The sequence below is a fragment of the Hyposmocoma kahamanoa genome, unplaced genomic scaffold (genome assembly GCF_003589595.1).
Source record: "Hyposmocoma kahamanoa isolate Upper Pololo Valley unplaced genomic scaffold, ASM358959v1 120, whole genome shotgun sequence".
NCBI lineage: Eukaryota > Metazoa > Arthropoda > Insecta > Lepidoptera > Cosmopterigidae > Hyposmocoma > Hyposmocoma kahamanoa.
In genome coordinates, this window is record NW_020653415.1 from 3,034,418 (window position 1) to 3,053,168 (window position 18,751).

The window sequence follows — 18,751 nt, forward strand, 5'->3', positions numbered from 1 at the left end:
TCTTACATCATCATGAATGCCAAAACATCATCATAATTCCGTGTCGTTTTACATAATAACATCTTTAAATGTACGTTTTAAAACTATAAATAAAATTTCAGGTTCATTTTCTACTCGTACAATTTTTGTTCCCCTGTTTATTCTTCTTATAAAACTTGAATCATAATTGTGCAGGAATTTGATAAGAACTTGTGCGTATCTTCAAAAGCAAACAAAATCTTTCAGTTTGGTTTCAGCCCTTTTGTATAAACTATTATGAAATAAAATGGAAATATAACCTACCTTTATTACTAGTTGACCACAAGGTACTTGGTGGACTGCTTCTTTTAGGTTTTACATCTCTAAACATAAGGATATCCGGCACTTTATTAATCTTATTATCCTTTGGGATAACATCCGGAGATCTCTCTACGTTAACTCTAACGAATTCGCCTTTCAGGACTTTTGTTTCTTTATTCACAGGGGGAGGAGGAGCTTTTGGTTTCTTATGGAACAGTCTTTTCCTCTCAGGTTTTGCAGGGATGTCCACATCAGTGTAGATAATGCTATCTATCTCTCCAGCGTCAGAGTCATTCCTTATTCCAATCAAACTCATAGGCTGATCGAAACGTGAATTTTTATGCTGCATAGATATATGAGTAAGATCATGATCTATTTGCCAATCATTATCCCTCCCCTTATCATAAATAGTAAAGTCATCAATACTATTCTTTCTATTCTTATGATCGTATTTTTTCTTCGAAAACAAATCATTTGAATAATTTGTCGTATTATTCGTCAGTCTATTTCGCATCTTAAAGTATTTGTACGTAAAGTATATTCGTTTGAAGTCCTGTTCATTCTCAAATTTCAGCGCTATAGCTTCTTTTACAAGGTTTTTGGTTATGTAAAAGACTAGAGTGTTTTTACAGTTTGGGTAGTTTTCGATGTTGACACAGTTTGTTATGTCGTCTATGGATATGTTTTCTTGTTTAGCCATTTTTAGGTTCTGGTAATCCTTGATGAGTTTTTTGTCGTCATCTTCCTCTTTTGTAAGAAGTTGTAATTGATCTTTCTCATTGAATCCTACGATAATATTATATGTCTGATGGATGGGTTTGGTAATGGTCATGATGTCCAGTTGCTGTGATGCTGCGTGGAGCTTCTGGCGAGCCACAATAGCGGCAAAGCCACCGCAGCGAGTGGCCTTTTTCACCGTCATGTTTCTGAAAGAAAAAAAAGTAAATATATATTTGCATGCTTGTACAATCATGAAACCTTTACTCCGTAAACGATATCTATTAACTAAATAAATTCAATATTAACTCTACATTATATTCTTTTATAAAATCATAGTGCACTTCAATATTCTTACTGAACCTTAGCGCTTAGTTGTTATGCACTAAATATGAATGGTTAATCATTAAGAGTCCGCTATTCCACCTTACTAAAGCTTACTTATCACTATTAGATTTTAATAAAATCAAATACCATTACGTTTTACCGACTTCACACATTAATCTTCATCGATTTTGACTCGTACTCGAAAAGCATTATTAATGCATTCCACATTGATTTTAACCATAACGGCAGCGAAAAGTAACTTGCCTCATAAAAAAATATTTTATTCTTGTTACTTTCTATAACTTTCTCTTTTTCAAATTACGATCGTTTTTAGTAAATGTGGATTTTATTTGTTTAACATCTTATGTGAAGAAATCAATTTAGGAATGTTTACTTATACCTAACTAAAGTAAAGAACGTTGGAGGAGGCTTGTGAAATCTCCAATTCGCATAGGCACGGGTTGTGCATAAAGGAATAATCCTCTCCTTGAATAAGCCTCTTCATAATTGTTTTAATAGCAGAGTTCATTGTGAAAGAGTTCTTTCGAGGAAGTATTGCCACCTTATAAATTTGCGATTTAAAGCTCGGAGTGGCACTGCAACTATCATGGATAGGTGTGTCGCACACCATTAGGCGCACGACTTGTTCGTCTCGTTGTCGCTTGATATCATAAAAAAACTCAATATGTCTGCATGCTTAATATTTGTATGACACTGTACTTATTTTGTTATATGTCATGTTCTATACAACCCATGTTTGTACAATTTATTATCTGTGTGGGAAAAATGCAGCTGTCTCTAGACCCTCCTCCAAGAGTAAGAATAGATCTCAAGACAGCTATAGCCTTCTAAAGCCCTGTGTACATCAAAATGTATATAATATGTGGGGTGATTTAAACCCAAAGTATTGTGATTCCTATGATCTTTTAACGCTCAGTTTACATTATAATATTAATATATCAAATGTAGTATTTTCTATTGCATGTTAGTCTGCCACGTGGAGGCTCTGGCTTCAATTCCCGGGCCGGGAAAACTATTTTTTTATATAAAATTAAGTGCGCATTTGACCTCCATCTCACTTGATGGAAAGTATCGATGAGGGGAGGATGTCGCATGCACACCTAAAAAATGTCTATTCACTCTCTCCTTGAAAAAGGTCCAAGTTACAGCGTTCGGGGAACAAGTCTGCAGGCAGGGAATTCCACTCCCTAGCCGCTCGTCATACAAATGTGGAAGCGAAACGCTTCGTGCCAATCCGGGGAATATCCACAACATAGGGGTGGAACCCCCGCCCACGTCTAGTCTCCCGATGATGGAAAGGGGAAGGCGGAATCAAATTATGCAATTCCATCGCACACTCTCCGTGATATATCCTGTAGAATACCGATAAGCTGGCAACTCTACGGCGGTGTTCAAGGTTCTGCAGCTTCGCCTCTACCAGTTCCGAGTCACCTATAAGCCACTTAGCACGCTTGTCTATTGAATCCAAGGTGGCCAGTTGGTATTTAGCAGAGCCATCCCATAAGTGGCAGCAGTACTCCATACACGACCGGACTTGTGCTTACACAGCACAGCTTAAGCAACTGTCCCGATGTGAAATATCTCCTCACCTTGGAAAGAATGCCAAGCTTCTTGGCTGCATTTTTGGCCATGGATTCAATGTAACTGCTGAAGTTCAGATTGGACGACAGGTCCATTCCAAGTAGGCGAAGACGGTCGGCTATCGGTATGGATATATCACGAAAAGTCGGAGTCAGGTGAAAGGGACTCCGTTTAGTGGAGGAAAGACACGCCTGCGTTTTGGTAGCATTAAATTTGACAAGATTGGCATCGCCCCAATCGAGCCCCAAACGACTTTGTAAGGTCTACATTTATTTCTTTCGTGACTTTGTGTGAAATTTTGTGGTTGTGTAAATTGTGGTATATGTGTGGCACCCGCGACTTAGGGTTTTTGACTGTACATTTAGTACATTTTAAAATACATCAGACGTTTAGAGCTTTTCCCATTGTAGTTTGCTGGGTTTTAGAAGGATAAGAGGCAAATGTACATCAAACTAGATCATCACAAGAAGGCAATAATAACACATGTAACATTATTGCGAAGATAAATATTTACAATAATAAAAAACCTACGCATCTCCAACATTTCGCGTAAAATTTAATTATAACCTCCAATGAGCAGGCATCGTAAATCATTAACATCAAATTAATTAATCGAACGTGCTTAAAGCCACTCTCGGCGTGTCCGGGTACTTTCACTTACGTATTGACTTGTGTTATATAATTCTAGTACCTACTTGTCGTGTTTAGGCAAATAAAATATACGGCATATGTTATTAATGCTAATTAATACAAAGTAGGCCCAAAAACCTCTCCCTGAGGGATACATGTTACAATAATTGTTAGTTAAGTGAATAACGCACGACTGGCCTGGGCAAAGTTCATGGAAAATTGTTGAAGTATTTGATAAAAGAGTTGTGCGCTTTATTTAAACTATTAATTCGTATGTTTACGCGATCTTTATTAATACAGGGGAAAAAAGAAAACATGCGTCAAGAGCCACGCCCTGAGGCGTCGCGTCGTGCCCGGTTGGCTGGCTATGTTTTTTATTTGGATAGTTAGGCATATTCTTTAGCGGAAATAGCTGTTAGTTTTCTGATCACTGGAGGCTTCAAATAGTATAAAGACTTAAAAACGTTACGTAACGACGTATTACGTTATTTTTATTTTATTATCTAATTATTAAAATTAAAAAGCTTTCGTAAAACTCATTCCTGTGCTCATATAAATTTATCAAGTTTAGTGGTTATTTAAAAGTTAATCATTAATATTTTCTTTCAAACTGCCAAAATCTCACCAAAACCATGATCTAACCATTTATTTAACAATAGAAACTCCCAGTGGTTCCAATTAAAATTAATCTAAGCAAAGTGAAAGCTCGATAGAAAAACTTTAAAGTACAAAAAATGTTTAAAACAATGTAAACAATGGATTTGTCGCAACCGTGTGATAGTTTTGGTAAAAAAACTACTTCCCAGTGAAGCGTAATATGGAATTAATTAACACTTTGGTTTGTGGAGTTAATTATGACATGAAGCGATAAGTGAATGATTTTTTAACAGTCAAAACCTAGTGAGTTGTTTTGACAACTTTATAATGTTATAAGAGAAAATGAGTCTGTTTTCCCACTTCTATAACAATTAATCTTTCTATAAACCTATAGTAAAAATGTGTTGAACTTATATGATGGCGTTAAATTAAGCAAGGTAACGCCTCATCTGGATGTTTTTAACTCTAAAATGGAATATACAAGACGCAATTGCGTGTATCGCTTGAATTTTAATTCTAAATTATTTTGTGTTCCGTTACATTGTGTTTTTTTGAACAAATTACTTTGTAAAATGATTTTATTTATTTATTTCTTTTTCTTGTTGTTTTAAATTTGGAGAATATAATTTAACTGCCTCCGTAGCTGAACGGTGTCTGCTAAACAGTCCAGGGATTTATTTTAAAATCTCTCACCGCTTATGTTTCAAATATGTTACTCGCTATCTTCCTATTGTTTCACCTCAAAGTACATTTACATAACAACTAGTGCATTTCCGACTGCTTCAAAACAAGGTAATTATTTGAATTTTAATTTAATGAAATGTTACATTAAGTCATTATTCAAAAACTTCATAAAATTTACGAAGATTAACGCCCAAATATTAAGTTTTTCAACATGTGTCTGGCTTATTTTACTAGCAGTAGAGCTCCTTGTGAAAGAGTTCGTCCAGGGAAGTACTGCCTCCTTATCTATTCCTGCCGCCAAGCAGTAATGTGCATTACTGCGTTCCGGTTTGGGAGGCTAAGGCTGCTGGTGAAATTACAGGTACATGGAACTTGTCAACTTATGTACCAGAGTGGCCGGCGCAATGGTAGTGCCCTCAGATTTAAATGCCTTTGCAAGTTAAAGCTCTGAGTGGCACTGCAACTGCCATGGATAGGCGTATCGCGTGTTGGGGTCAGAGGTTGATTATTTAATACAGCATTTTATCATTTAGATGTATTTTTCTTGTTACGTAACTGTAAATGTTAAATTACTTTTGATTATAGGTTTTAAGGTTACAATAAATAGTATACTAAACGTGTTTGTTTATGTCATGGTCATAGTTAATGCTGTTTTTAGAGATGATGATTATTTGAATCACGTTAAGAAATGTTCGTACAGGCAATTTCAGTTTATTTGAAATACAAAAAATATCTGAGATAAGAGAACTTGAAAAAATAAGAAACATTTGATTATCTAGACGAAAATCATTAACGGCATAACAAATTAGTGGTAATTACGACAGTGACACGCGGAAGCGTCCAGTATCTGCATCGCGCCATTTTCCCACTGCGACATTGTTCAGTTTGTCTGATTTCACAGTTTTACAGCGACACACAATGGGTTCACATCATTAAGAGAGTACTGGATAGGCGACTACGAAGACTAATTTTGGACTTCCTACCTCTTTGATGAATTAAATGAGATTTTTGTGCTTATTTGCTAAATGCAGAACAAATCAAACAACATAGTAGACATAGTGGATATAAATGTATATGCATATATGTAAACGATAAGGAGTTTTCTGTTAAACTGAGCTTGACTTCAATATTTAGTACTGAAGCACCTGGTTGCATTTAATGTCGAAGTGCAGATCCAGCCTTTACATGGAAAGGCTGGATCCCCCCTTCCTTCGGTATTCTTATTTGAACAAGTAAAGAAATATTCTATCGACCCACACACTTTAACCTACGTGAAACCCCCTTTGAACGAAACCTCATTTCTCGAGGGCTCTATGGTACACGGCTCCTAAGGCAGAAGGTGCATTTTCCTTTGAATTACTTTACAGCCTTACTGCTAAATAAAAATATGATGATTCTATATCTATGATGGTCCTTCTTTATGAATAAAATATCTTTTTCTATGTTTATCAAGTGACGGGACGAACAAGCCGTGCGCCTGGTGGTAAGCTTCACGCATGTCCATAACGGGGGCAGTGCAACTCAGAGCTTTAAATCTCCGAGATACTGCCATAGCGTCAGTCACCTGAGATATCAAAGTATAAATACAAAAACATTTTAAAAATAAATATCAGGGTTTAATCAATATGTAATGAACAATTATATATTGGCAGTGTTGATTGCCCTGAGACGCTCGCATTACTGCTTGGCGTCAGAAATAGATAAGGTGATCGTGCTACTGGTGATGAATTGAAGCATCAGAGTTTTAAATTGGAAAGACAGTGACATTGCAACCGAACCCGTCACTCTGAGATATAAAATTGATAAGTTTCGTGTGTCTGTAGTCAAACCACAGCATTAAGTAATGCTCACCAAAATGCTTGGCGGCAAAAAAAGGTATGGTGTCAGTATTTCCCTAGACGAACTCTTTCATAACGAGCTCTACTGCTATATGGGTTTGTCCAAAAGCGCACACCACGTGTTTAACACGTCTCTCTGGGGTAATTTATTAGGTTAAAAGATCAATCGCAGTTTTAAGATTTTTATAAACAGAAGGCTATCTAGTTTGGAGGTTAACACTGCAAACTTTTGCGTAAGCTTATAAAATAGATTTATTGATCGTCTATCTAGTTGTTATCCTATTAACTTTAAGAAAAGGTTACCTAACTTTCAATTCGTTATAAGTTTCATTATTACTTGTATTACCTTCTCCGTAATCATTGACTTCTAGTTGCCTATGAATATTGCCCTCCTTGGCGTAACAGACATAATTTTCAAAATTTGTGCATTTCAAAATCTTTTTATTCAGATTCCAAATTTCAATGTACACTTATTTTTGTAGCTTTTTATGACACATTTTTATTACTCTATTGGTGCTTTGGCGTGTAATTGTTTCCTTACTTGTAAATGATAGCACTAGCTATTTATTTGTGCATTGTTTAATTCAAGATTCGTCTGATTTGTTTTAAGTAGAATCGATAATTGTAAAACGGCAATACCAATAGCTGTGTGTGATGGAAGGGACATTCGACTGTGCAGTAGAGTAGATGTAATCGAAAAACCCTTATTCTTTTATGAAGTATATCTATTTATGTGTAAGGAGGGTGTATCTATCTTGAAGTAGATTTTGACTGGTTTCATTCACTCAATTGTTAGCAATTGATCCACGTACAAACTGCCCACTACCCACAGTTTTCCAATCTAGTTGACCTCGCACAACGAATATAGCTATATAAAAACGAGCTTATAATCTATTTATAAGATCGTTATCCTTCATTGCCTTCAGGTCAAAACTAAAATGGAAGTTCCTTCCTTTTATGAAAAAGGCAAAACAGCAGAAACAACACATATGACTCGATCTACCTTGACTTTGCTCTCACCTTGTGTTTGTTTAACAGTCAATGGTAAATCTCAATGGAATAAAATGGCTGGTTTTAATATTGCTTTCCTTACATATAAGGTTTAAAATGAAAATATTTTTTTATCATAATCGTATGTTTATTTTTTCAAGAGATTGAAATAAAAAAAGAAATCCTAATTTCAACAGGGAAGATGGTTCCTCAGTGCCACCAGTTTGGGATCCAGGACATAATAATGTAATGTCTCAAATTAGGGAATTTCCTGTACTATGACTACCAGAGCAACGAAATAACTCTGGGGCACAAACCAGAACACTCAAACCAGAACCAATTTAAAAAATGTATTTCCCAAATTGGTCCTACCGGGTATCGAACCCGAGGTCCCCTCGTCCAGTGCCTACGAGGCCACCGAGGTCGTCAAATTATGACTGTCGTTTATTAATACGTTTACTTCCTTTTTACTAAGTTTACTTAATTTAGTAAAAATTCATAGTGTCACAAAAAAATAATCTTAAATTACGTAAATTAAAAATAAGGCATTTAAATTAATAACTTTTGTACCTATAGTTCAAAATAGGCCGGCATTACTATTAGACATAACCGGTCAATGACTTTACCATCTCGGTCAGCCGTAACCATGGGATCTGACTGGAAGGAGCTCGTAAGTTGGTTTGTTTGAAAAAACGCATATACGCTATTTAGATCCGAAAAAAAGTTTCATCTGCAATGGAAAGCAATCGCAAAAGCCTAATAACTCGATATTTAAGATTTAAAAGTACAAAGTATAAAGCCCAACATTGTTAACAGGATGTTGGGCTTTATACTTTGTTATTATACATTATTGCTTTTATTTGATTTAAATAAATTATTAATTACAAATAGTATTTTATTATTGCGTTTATTGTCTTCAATGTCTGACAGTTTCATAACTAATGTATTAATTGTACATAAATAATGTATTCGTCAGTCGCTTGCGCAAATGTCACTCTTCAACTTGAAAACTGTCGAGTGAAGCGTATTTACGCCCTTGTGGGACACCGTCATTGTTTTAAAGCGAATCTGCATCTGAAATCTGCGCTAGCGCAAGAAAGCGCTTTCTAGCGAGATAGTCTGAGAACTCGACGACAATACCTTTTGTGTACAGACAGACAAAACTGATGTTGTGCGCGTACTCTATGTAGGGGAATAGATGAAGTGTCGCTTAAATACGGGTCGCTATTTATATTGATATGAATTAAGTAATGCTCTTATGACAATATTCAAATATGAGCTAAGTAAGATTTACAAAAATGAAATTGATTTTTGAAGCAAAGGTAGCCATATAAAAGGTAAAATAGAGACTGTACATCCCTTCCTTGACGAGTTAGGGCTCTTGCGAGTGGGTGGCAAGCTCCATAATGCTGACATTCCTTATACACAAAAACACCTTGTTATACTACCTAAAGGCTCTCTTGTAAATGCCTTGCTTATCAAAAGGGATCATAAAACAATGCTGCACGTAGGCCCTAGGCTTGTTCTTGCAAAGTAACGATTTCGAGCCCCTTTTGGAGTACCTATTCCTATTTTCTCTCAAGAGATTATGGTAACATTTTCATTTCTTGCATTTAGGGCCTTCAAATTAGATACTTGTAGATGTACTGCAGTGGCTCTACGCATGCGTCACGCGCGCACCACTTTGCAAACTAGATCTTCTTAGTCGTTATCTTCATTGCTGAAGGTCGTGTCCCTGAAAGGTTTTCGAGACTTTATGGTCGATTTTCTTCCATGTGGTTTCTATCTTCGGCCTCTCTCAGGGCAGTTGTTATAGGGAGACCAGTGAGGGTGATCACTTGGTCACTATATCAGCTAGGTTATCGACCGCGGAGTCTCTTTCCCTCCACGTTACCCACCACAACCAATTTGCCAAGGTTGTCTGGTTGTCGGCGCACATTATGACCAAAATACTTTAATATTCTCTGGTAGTATATTGTGGAAAGTCTATCTGTACTGAGCTGCTTAAGTATGGATTGATTTGTCCTTCTAGCGGTCCACGGTATACGGAGCACCTTTCTCCAACACCACATCTCGACAGCGTCTATTTCTTTCATTCTGATGCTCGCATCGTCCACGATTCTGAGCCGTATAGAAAAATCGAGAAAACCAATGTCCGGACTCTCGATTTCGTAACGTTGGAGACTTTTATGCTACGCCTGATGTGTGTTAGCTTGCTCATAGTAGCTGTGGCCATTTGAATCGTTCACTTCTAACGAGAGATCAATAGAAGGATAAATAAATAATGTCTTCTCGTTCGTTAGTAAGCAAAGGTCCGAGGTATACAAAGCCGCTAACAAATTTTTCAATTTTTCTACAAGCGTCTATTTGAAAGCAGCCTTACTATTTTTCATAACACTTTACACTTACAACTAACTACGGCAAGAGGTCGATAGGTTTTGAAGGAGTGCAAATCTTTAACAAACTGCTGTCAAATGTGAAGGATGCGGAGTCATTTAGTTTATTTAAATCAAAATCATATAAACATATTATCAACGACCATTCACTACTGAAATAGAGATTTAATTTATATAATAATAATGTAAATTTGTAAACAGTGGGATTCTCAACTTATATTTATATCTAATTGGTTTGGAATTTTGTTAATTTACTGATTAATAATGATATGGCAAAATAGTTTTCAAACAAATTAAATGACATTTCTCTATTTCTGGTTATATACTCAATGGGTATCCATGATCTATTAACTGTTAAAGTTTTTCATGTGCGTAGTTCCTAAAGTAGTGAAAATAAAATGTTTATTGTACTAAGCTGGTGAAAGTGTTTATTTATTGTATATCAAGTGGTTTTTTATGATATCAAACGACGGTACGAACCAGGTGGTAAGCGACACGCCAATCTATGACAGTTGCAGTGCCACTCAGAGTTTTAAATTACAACAATCCGAGGGGCCTTATAACTGCACTCGTCACCCTGAGACATAAATTGACAAGTCCCATGTAGGTACGAAATTACGGGCAAATGGGACTTGTCAACTTATGTCTAAGGGTAACGGGTAATGTATACCGGGGATCAATCCCCTTAGAAACCCTGCCATAGACAATGCCGACACTGCCCCAAGTCTACAGAGCAGTAAGGCTGCTTACTTACTTAAGAAAATGAATCAAATGAAACATACAAGTACCTAACATAGAAGGTGTATCTAGAACATCCTAGAACTTCTTTGAACACCGTAATTACAATGCCAATATCACCCTAAACAAAGGTGGTGGACTGATAATTGCTTTTAGATGTATGGTAATTACTTGTAGGTCTTTCTTGTACAGTAATTATATTAGAAATTAAATCTAAGCAGTAGCTAAGCATGCGTTCCACGTTGCATGACACACGAAGTTCAATTTTATACAGGGATAAAATATAAGGTGATGTTTAAAAGTTTTGTTACTTTACAGTGATACAGTCTATAGATTTAAAAGATTCTCAGTTAGAATTGCACTCATGTAGGCGAATAGCATACCATGAAATCATTAAAAGGACATAGACGGGAGTTCTTAATCACAGCTGATTAAAAACTCCTGTCTATGGTCACGTTTTAGTTAGAATCCATTTATAATTACTACAATTAGCAAAAAAGCTATTTCTTTAGAGTATTACATTGTTCTACGTTTATTTATTTTCTTGTTTCATTTGTTTTTGCTTTCGTTTTCCAATTGTTAAGTTTTTGCTTGTCGTTGTGTTGTGGCGTCGTAGTTACTTATTAATTATGATTGCAAGTTTTTTACCATGACTTTCCTACGATCATATTAAGACCCAGAAGTAGAATATATTTAAATTGCACAAATTCAAAATGAGGACAGAGAGGTTCGTAAATCATATCTAAACATATTTTTTAAAGTCCACAGTTATGTAACAATTACAATGACTACATAACACAGTAATATAAAGTAAAGCAGACGCTCTTGTTGCGAAGTAACAAAGAGAGCGCATCCAAGGGATACCTCATAAAATTAATATTCATTATTGTGCTTCCCACAAATAATTAGTTCGTCGCACAATTTAAGATTTTGTATATTGGATTAATCAGTAACTTTTTAATTTATTTTCACCCTGCATTATCGCATGAAAGACAATCTCACAAGGCTTCGTGTCGTTTGTATCGTGATGTAACAGCATTAGGTCGATAGAAAATTAGGTAATTAGTTTTTTTATTAGCTTACATCAATGTTTTAATATCGTGGGATTCCGATGTAGGAATCCCACACACGATAATGTTTTGATTGTTAGCACAGACCCGTCCAATAACTTCTTTACATTGTATTTAAATGGTAATTGCTAATGGTGTAAATTAAGCCCATTATTTACAAAAGAGATTCGGAGAAGAGCGGCTTTTTTAGCAACCGATACAATTTTATTTTGACATCTTCACGCCGTCGTTTAGTGAAAATAACGAAACACTGTTGCTTGTTGAAACTCAGTCCGCTCCGCTCTGATAGATAATAGACCTTACAGTGTTGTCTTAGGTACGATAGACAAGCTGTGCAGCATACAATGACCTGCCTCCTTCTGTAAGAAGGATGTCTCAATCGTTGTCAACATTCGGATGAAAATGTTTACAACGGCGTTTTGACGAACAAATCCTGAAAATTTTTCTTTCTCATCTTTCCATATATCTTTATTTAACACGTAGTCTTCAATTTTGTAATATGATTTTTCGATCAAAATATTTTTAATGTAGTTTTTAAACTTAGGAAATGATAAACTTAATATATGCTCCGGAATCTTATTGTAAAAACGCACACAGTTCCCCATAAAAGAGTTGTTTACCTTGGTTAAACGAAATCGTATAGTTTTTGTTACACAATAATTGAGTATCTTTACAATTGAAGGCTCTGAGTGACACTTATGGATAGGCATGTCGCTTACCGTCAGGCTCACTATATATATACTCGTCCCGTCATATCATAAAAAACAAAAGATATATATTTTGAGGAGAACGATGAATCAGCATTGCGACGTATTTGACGATGATCAGAGCTGTAGAACTTTACGTTAAAAACGTTACATTGCAAGATTGTCAAGGATTAAAAAAAAAAAAAATAAAATAAAAAGACATTTATTTATCCACAAAATACACATAAAACTAGTACAAATAAAAAAACAGCGACAACTAAAACAGAAATGTGAATAAAAAGGTTGAAGACTCAGCATTGCTGATTTTCAGTCTACACCTAAAACTATATCTATTCGCTTGCTACAACCGACCGGCAAACGGAGCACTAAATATTTAATTTATACTTAAGGTTTTTAACTAATCGGTAACTAAACAAATAAATACTACTGAATATTTAATGTATAATGTAGTAATGACACTCGGTTACTACTTACATAACTAATGAAACATAGAGGCTGTCTGTGTTGCACTTAAAAACTATAAAAGTCATAATAATTTACAAAACTACAGATATTATAAAACCAACAAAGTTAAAAAAGTTTATTTATTTAGTGTTGCTACAAGTTTTAATAATAGACCAATTGCTACTAGATTTCTGTACAGACAGGAGCCATTTAAAACACATTTTTTTGAATGAATATAGCGTACTGGCATTTTTTACTGGAGGTGGCAGGTCATTCCAGCACTTACTTGCTGCAAATCGAAAACTGCCCCTGAAGAGTGCTAAACGAGGAACGACTAATACACGTATGTGAGGGTACCGTTGCGATTTGACATTACCACTGTGTGACGAGTCACTCCAGTTAAGTTTACGGGCTAGATATTCCGGGGTAGACGAGATCCTCAAGGTGTGTACCAGACTATTAAGTTTTAGAGTATATCTATTTTTCATATTTAATATATTATACGTATTTAAAAAGGGAGTAATGTGAGAACGGGGTGGTACTTTAAAACAATATCTAATGCAAGAGTTTTGAACTCTCTGTATTTTATCAGAAGTTTTCTTATTTAAACAAGGGCCATATACTATATCTAAGTAATCTAATTGGGACAGCACCAACGAATCAGTCAATCTTACTCTAACAGCTGTACTCAGGTAAGGTCTTAGTTTGTAGAGTTGCTTCAATGCTGAGTAACATTTTCCTATTTTGGAATCAATGTGATTTTCGAAACGCAGATTTTCCATAAGAGTCATAAACAATATCGCACATGCACAACAACGTGTGATAAATACTAATGATTCTGGACGCATTGTCTTTGCCACAAAGCGAACCGACCAAGGTCGAGATGATTTTATACTTCACTGTACCATAAAATACTTGTAAATATGTTTATATACCTACGTTTAGATGAGCGCATGTCCAACTTTATACTTAGGCTCGACTCATACTGGCACAGAGTCGATGCATCGCGTCGCGTCCTATTTTTCAACTACAACGCTTTACGACACTCGTCGTCGCACGACGACACTCGCATTAGCGCGCCCGGATCACAGTGTGGCGCGCAAGTAACGCACGACGATGTGCGAAACCGCTCAACTTTTGTTTATCCAAGGGTCGACGCGCGATTCCATATTTGCATAAAACAAATTTGTACCATGGGAAAATAGAGATGAATATGCTATAGGCGAAAAACATGACGCGTCGCGACGCTTCGACTCTACACCCGTGTGATTTGAGCCTTAAGATTCAAATTCAACTCGATCTATGACTATAATATATAGAGCTTGTAAAAGAGATCATCCAGGTAAGTACTGCCACCTTATCTATTTCTGCCGCCAAGCAGTAATGTGAGCTTACTGTATCCTGGTTTTGGTAAGTAGGGTGCTGGTCAATTACAGGCATATGGGACTTATGTTTCAAGGTGACAGGCGCATTAGCAGTGCCACTCAGAGCGTTAAATCGCAAAGATCGCTTACCGCCAGGTGCATGATTAGTTCTTCCAACTCTTGATATCATAATTTGTTATACGAATTCACAATAATTACAGTCAAAAGAACAAAATGAACACAATAAAAACTAAAAGAAAAGACGAACTTGGCTATAAACCATCTTTCTTTAAAATCTAAACTTAAACGCGCTTCCAAGCAAAATTATTGATCACTCCCTCACTAACCGTGAACTTGACTCTTACACTCGCCAGCACAAAAACATAGTAATCCAAAGACCACACAGGGAAGCCATCTGCATACACTTACTGAACACTTATCATACACTTGGTGGCATCCATCAGTGACAACACTCGACAAGGTAGACAAATATTCATTCACCGGTCCTTTCGTTCTTGGAATGCTTTGTATTTTCTAATGCCTATTGATTTACCAACCAAAATATACATGTGACTAAATTGTGGACATAATATTTTGTTCACGAGAATGGCGTCAATACAGAAATCGAATAACAACTGGTTCCTAATTAACTTTTCGGAAGGATAAATAAAAGAATATCTTTATACGGACATCCTTTAAACTTTCTTATTACCATTTATTATTTAAGGTAGATATGCTTCGTGTACACACCGCATATTAGCCTGGTGCAACAAGCGAACAGCTGGCTCCAGGTGAAGACTGAAAATCAGCAACGCTGAGTCTTTAACCTTTTTGTCCACATCATTTGATAGTATTTTCAAGTTTTTTTTATAACCCGCACTAGGGAAACCCTGTATCACGGGTTCCATGGACATAGACAAGCACAAATTACATCCAAACTCACGAAAGAAACAAAAGTTGGCTACATTTGTTTCTACAAACATTTCTCCCGCCCCGGGAATCAAACTCGGGATCTCTGTGTGGCAGACCAGCATGGTAACCGTTCGGCCACGGAGCCAGTTACTTTTTAAGTAAATATTCCTATGTTTATCGAAAAAATAAATGCGTTTTTCATTATTTTTTTTACCTAATGACATCAAAATCTGTCAGCATTGATAAAGCTGTGTTCAGCATACCTATGACGTAGATGAGATTTAACGAAATAAATTTACAGATACATAATTCTTGTGTTAATATTTTAGTAATTAAATATTAAAAAATAGTACTAAAATCAATTGCATTCATTAATTTGTGCCAGTTTGCCGATGTAGATGCTTACATTTTTTTTTTATATAAAGTGCACAAAGATCACTGCAGTCGGCTGCATTTATAAAATGGTGCCGAAGTGCTTTTGCAATCCCGCTTGAAGACGTTGACAAAGTATGCCCGTTTTCACTAGTTCGACGAACCAAGTCTATAAATATATAATAAATAACGTTGGTTTATTTATTTTTGTTTTGTTCTCGGTTTCTATTATGTAAGTGCTTATTCTTAACCACAGTTGTGATTTATTTATTTAGATACATCATCTACACATATATAAAGAAATTTACACTGTTTTGTCATATAAATTTTGTCATAATAGTTTTGTTATATACAGTATGTGTACCATTACTAGCGTATACAGCTATTACGCCAAATAACATCAAAAACTTTAATATAAAAAAAAGGGAACGAAAACTATTATCTAAGAGATTATCAAACAAAACCCCCTAAACTCCAATGTTAAGCCAGTTGTGACATTCCGTTTCAACTTATTTAATGAGTCGTGAAAGACAACTTTGGGATGTGAAGATGTGTGCTTTATATATAATGTATGAAAACGTTTAAAACAAGACCGAAACTTTAAATTTAATTTTGCCTTTGAAAGATAGTAAATCATGGCAGACAAGAAAACAAAAGAAAGGAAAGACCGTGACGATCTTTGGAGGACACTTATGTCTAGCAGTGGACGCCGTTGGGCTGAAGTGTTGATGATAATAGTAATGAAAAATCATCTAAAACGCAAAAAGGATCTAAAGACGTCATATTGGATTTTTCTTCGAGACATTAAAATCGGTAGTTCAACGTCTATAAAGAATCTATGCATGCGTACATACACAAGTAAAACATGCACTTGGATTCACCTTAGTAGGTAGATAATAGCGCTTCTTCTGCATAAAATCACAGGTAAAAGGTCTCGTAACATCTTCCTCAATATAAAACCGTATGTACAATGATCACCTATAGCGTTACGTAATGTGCAAATGACTCTAAGTACTTATATATTTTGTAGAGAGCTGTAAGGAAGCGAGACCCGTGGGAGATGGGCAGTCGCAGGTGCATTTCCGCGTGTATGGAAAATAGCATTTTGATTATCGTTACGTGATGCTGGTTTTACTATGTATTGCACTTATCGTACATTGCTAAACTTTAGCTTAGGTATTTAGAAGTTAGGTATTCACGTAGATACTGCAACTTGAACGTATAAGTTGACACATTTTGAAGTATTCGCAAATAGCATGGCTGGAACTCCTTAGATACAATCCTTAACTGCCTTCGTGGCCGAACAGGTACCATGACTGCCACGCAGAGGTCCTGGGTTCGATTCTCGGACCGGTAGAAATATTTATATGGCCTATATTTATTTCTCTCGTGAGTTTGGATGTAATTTGTGGTTGTCTAGGTGTGTGTCCGTGGCACCCGCGACAATCCGAGAAATCCGAGAAATGACGGTCCTAAATGTCACAGGTGTCCGTAATGTCATTTTATATCTAGGTGTACAGGAGATATTTGTATTTTTCTCGGATTTGAATCGGATTTAGTGCACAAGCGACATCCGAAGTGGGTGCACTAAGTCCGGTGTGCAGCGAGCCCGAAAAGTCAGTTTGTTTATAGCAAATATAGTTTCATTTCCTATGTGTTACAATCACGAAAATCTAAGAACTTGATACAGGGAAAGGACTTGTTATTATTATAGCAATTTGGGTGCAGTTTGTCTAAGCCTTCCTTTGAAGTACTATACCAATTAGTTGAACATAAAAATATAAAAACAAATATACGCGATTTAAATCCGGAAAAATAGTTTCATTTCCTATGTGTAACAATCGCGAAAACCTAAGAACTCGATAAAAATATAATTTCAAATAATCCGAAATCCGAAAGTCAATATTTGACAGATTTCACGTAACGAGTATGACAGTTAATCAATAAAGTCAATTTCCCTCACAGATCAGCAAAAAACAAAATTGTTCTTCAACAATGGCATAGTGTCAGTGCGAAATATACAAGTCACTATAATAGTGATGTACTCGACAAAAAAACCTAGTATTGTTAATGTGGGAACCGTGATCGGTTATAATAAAAAGCATGTTGGTCAAGGTATTGGAATTGCTAGACACAATAATGGTCTTTCTCGTCTTGCTAATAGTGGAAATTACGGTTTTTGTCTAAATACGATGAAGCCTTAAGAAAGGGTAATGATTTAACTAGATTTTTGTATGTAGACGTGCCATATGTGCCTTCATAGATTTTTAGGTTCTAGTAGTAAAATTTTTCGTCCAACAGGACAGGCAAGGCCGTCTAATTGACCACATTATCAGATCTTATTGTATTTTTTTTTTCAAAAGTTTAATTTTTTGACATTTTTACGCGGGGAATCGATATGTCTTTACGGTGGCCTTTAAAACTCTTTATCTATCTCTTTATGTTCGTATCGAGCGAAGGTATCACGTTTTTATTTTTTAAATAAATTTTTCTTGGCTACCTTTGCCCCCTAGGTTAGATTCCCTTTTTTACGTATCATTAGTTAGATCAAATGGTAAACAGTTCTTTTAAAAAAAATACTTTAAATTTATATTCTACTGAGAAAAATTCCCAATAAAACAAATAAAAAGATTCACAAATACACTGACGCCGATCGTAATCGAATTAAAAAGAAAACCCAGCTAATTTGAAAAAAAAAAGAAAATGAACGGGTGAATTAAACAACAGCACGAGTTGGCACAATGGCCCGTTTCTTTGCCCATTCTCGCGATAAAACATTACTTTTTTTTCTACGGCAGCATAGTGTACATACAATGAGGTGAAACCGAAAGTTTCGATTACTTTTTACCATCGTTCGCTTTCTTTAAGTGCCGCTACTCACAAGTTGCTATTATAATGAGACGATCTCTTATATTGTTATTGCAATCAAGTGATACGCATCAAGGTTGGTACACATTACATATCAATTAAAATTATTGCAGGTAGTATAATCTTTATATTATAGTATCTTTGGTCATGAGACTGTACTTATACGATAAAAATTCAGATTATGCACGCAAAATCGACGACTACGTTTTTAGTACC

General features: G+C 35.7%; 1 protein-coding gene across 2 annotated transcripts in view; it reads right to left on the reverse strand.

Moving 5' to 3' along the window:
• The window catches only part of LOC113240121, a 146,698-nt gene that overhangs the window by 25,886 nt on the left and 102,061 nt on the right, over positions 1–18,751 (reverse strand). For both annotated transcript variants that reach the window (XM_026477345.1, XM_026477344.1), the window contains exon 2: positions 283–1,205. In XM_026477345.1, the coding sequence (XP_026333130.1) occupies positions 283–1,201 (919 nt within the window). In that variant the 5' untranslated portion in view covers positions 1,202–1,205. The remainder of the gene's footprint in view (positions 1–282; positions 1,206–18,751) is intronic.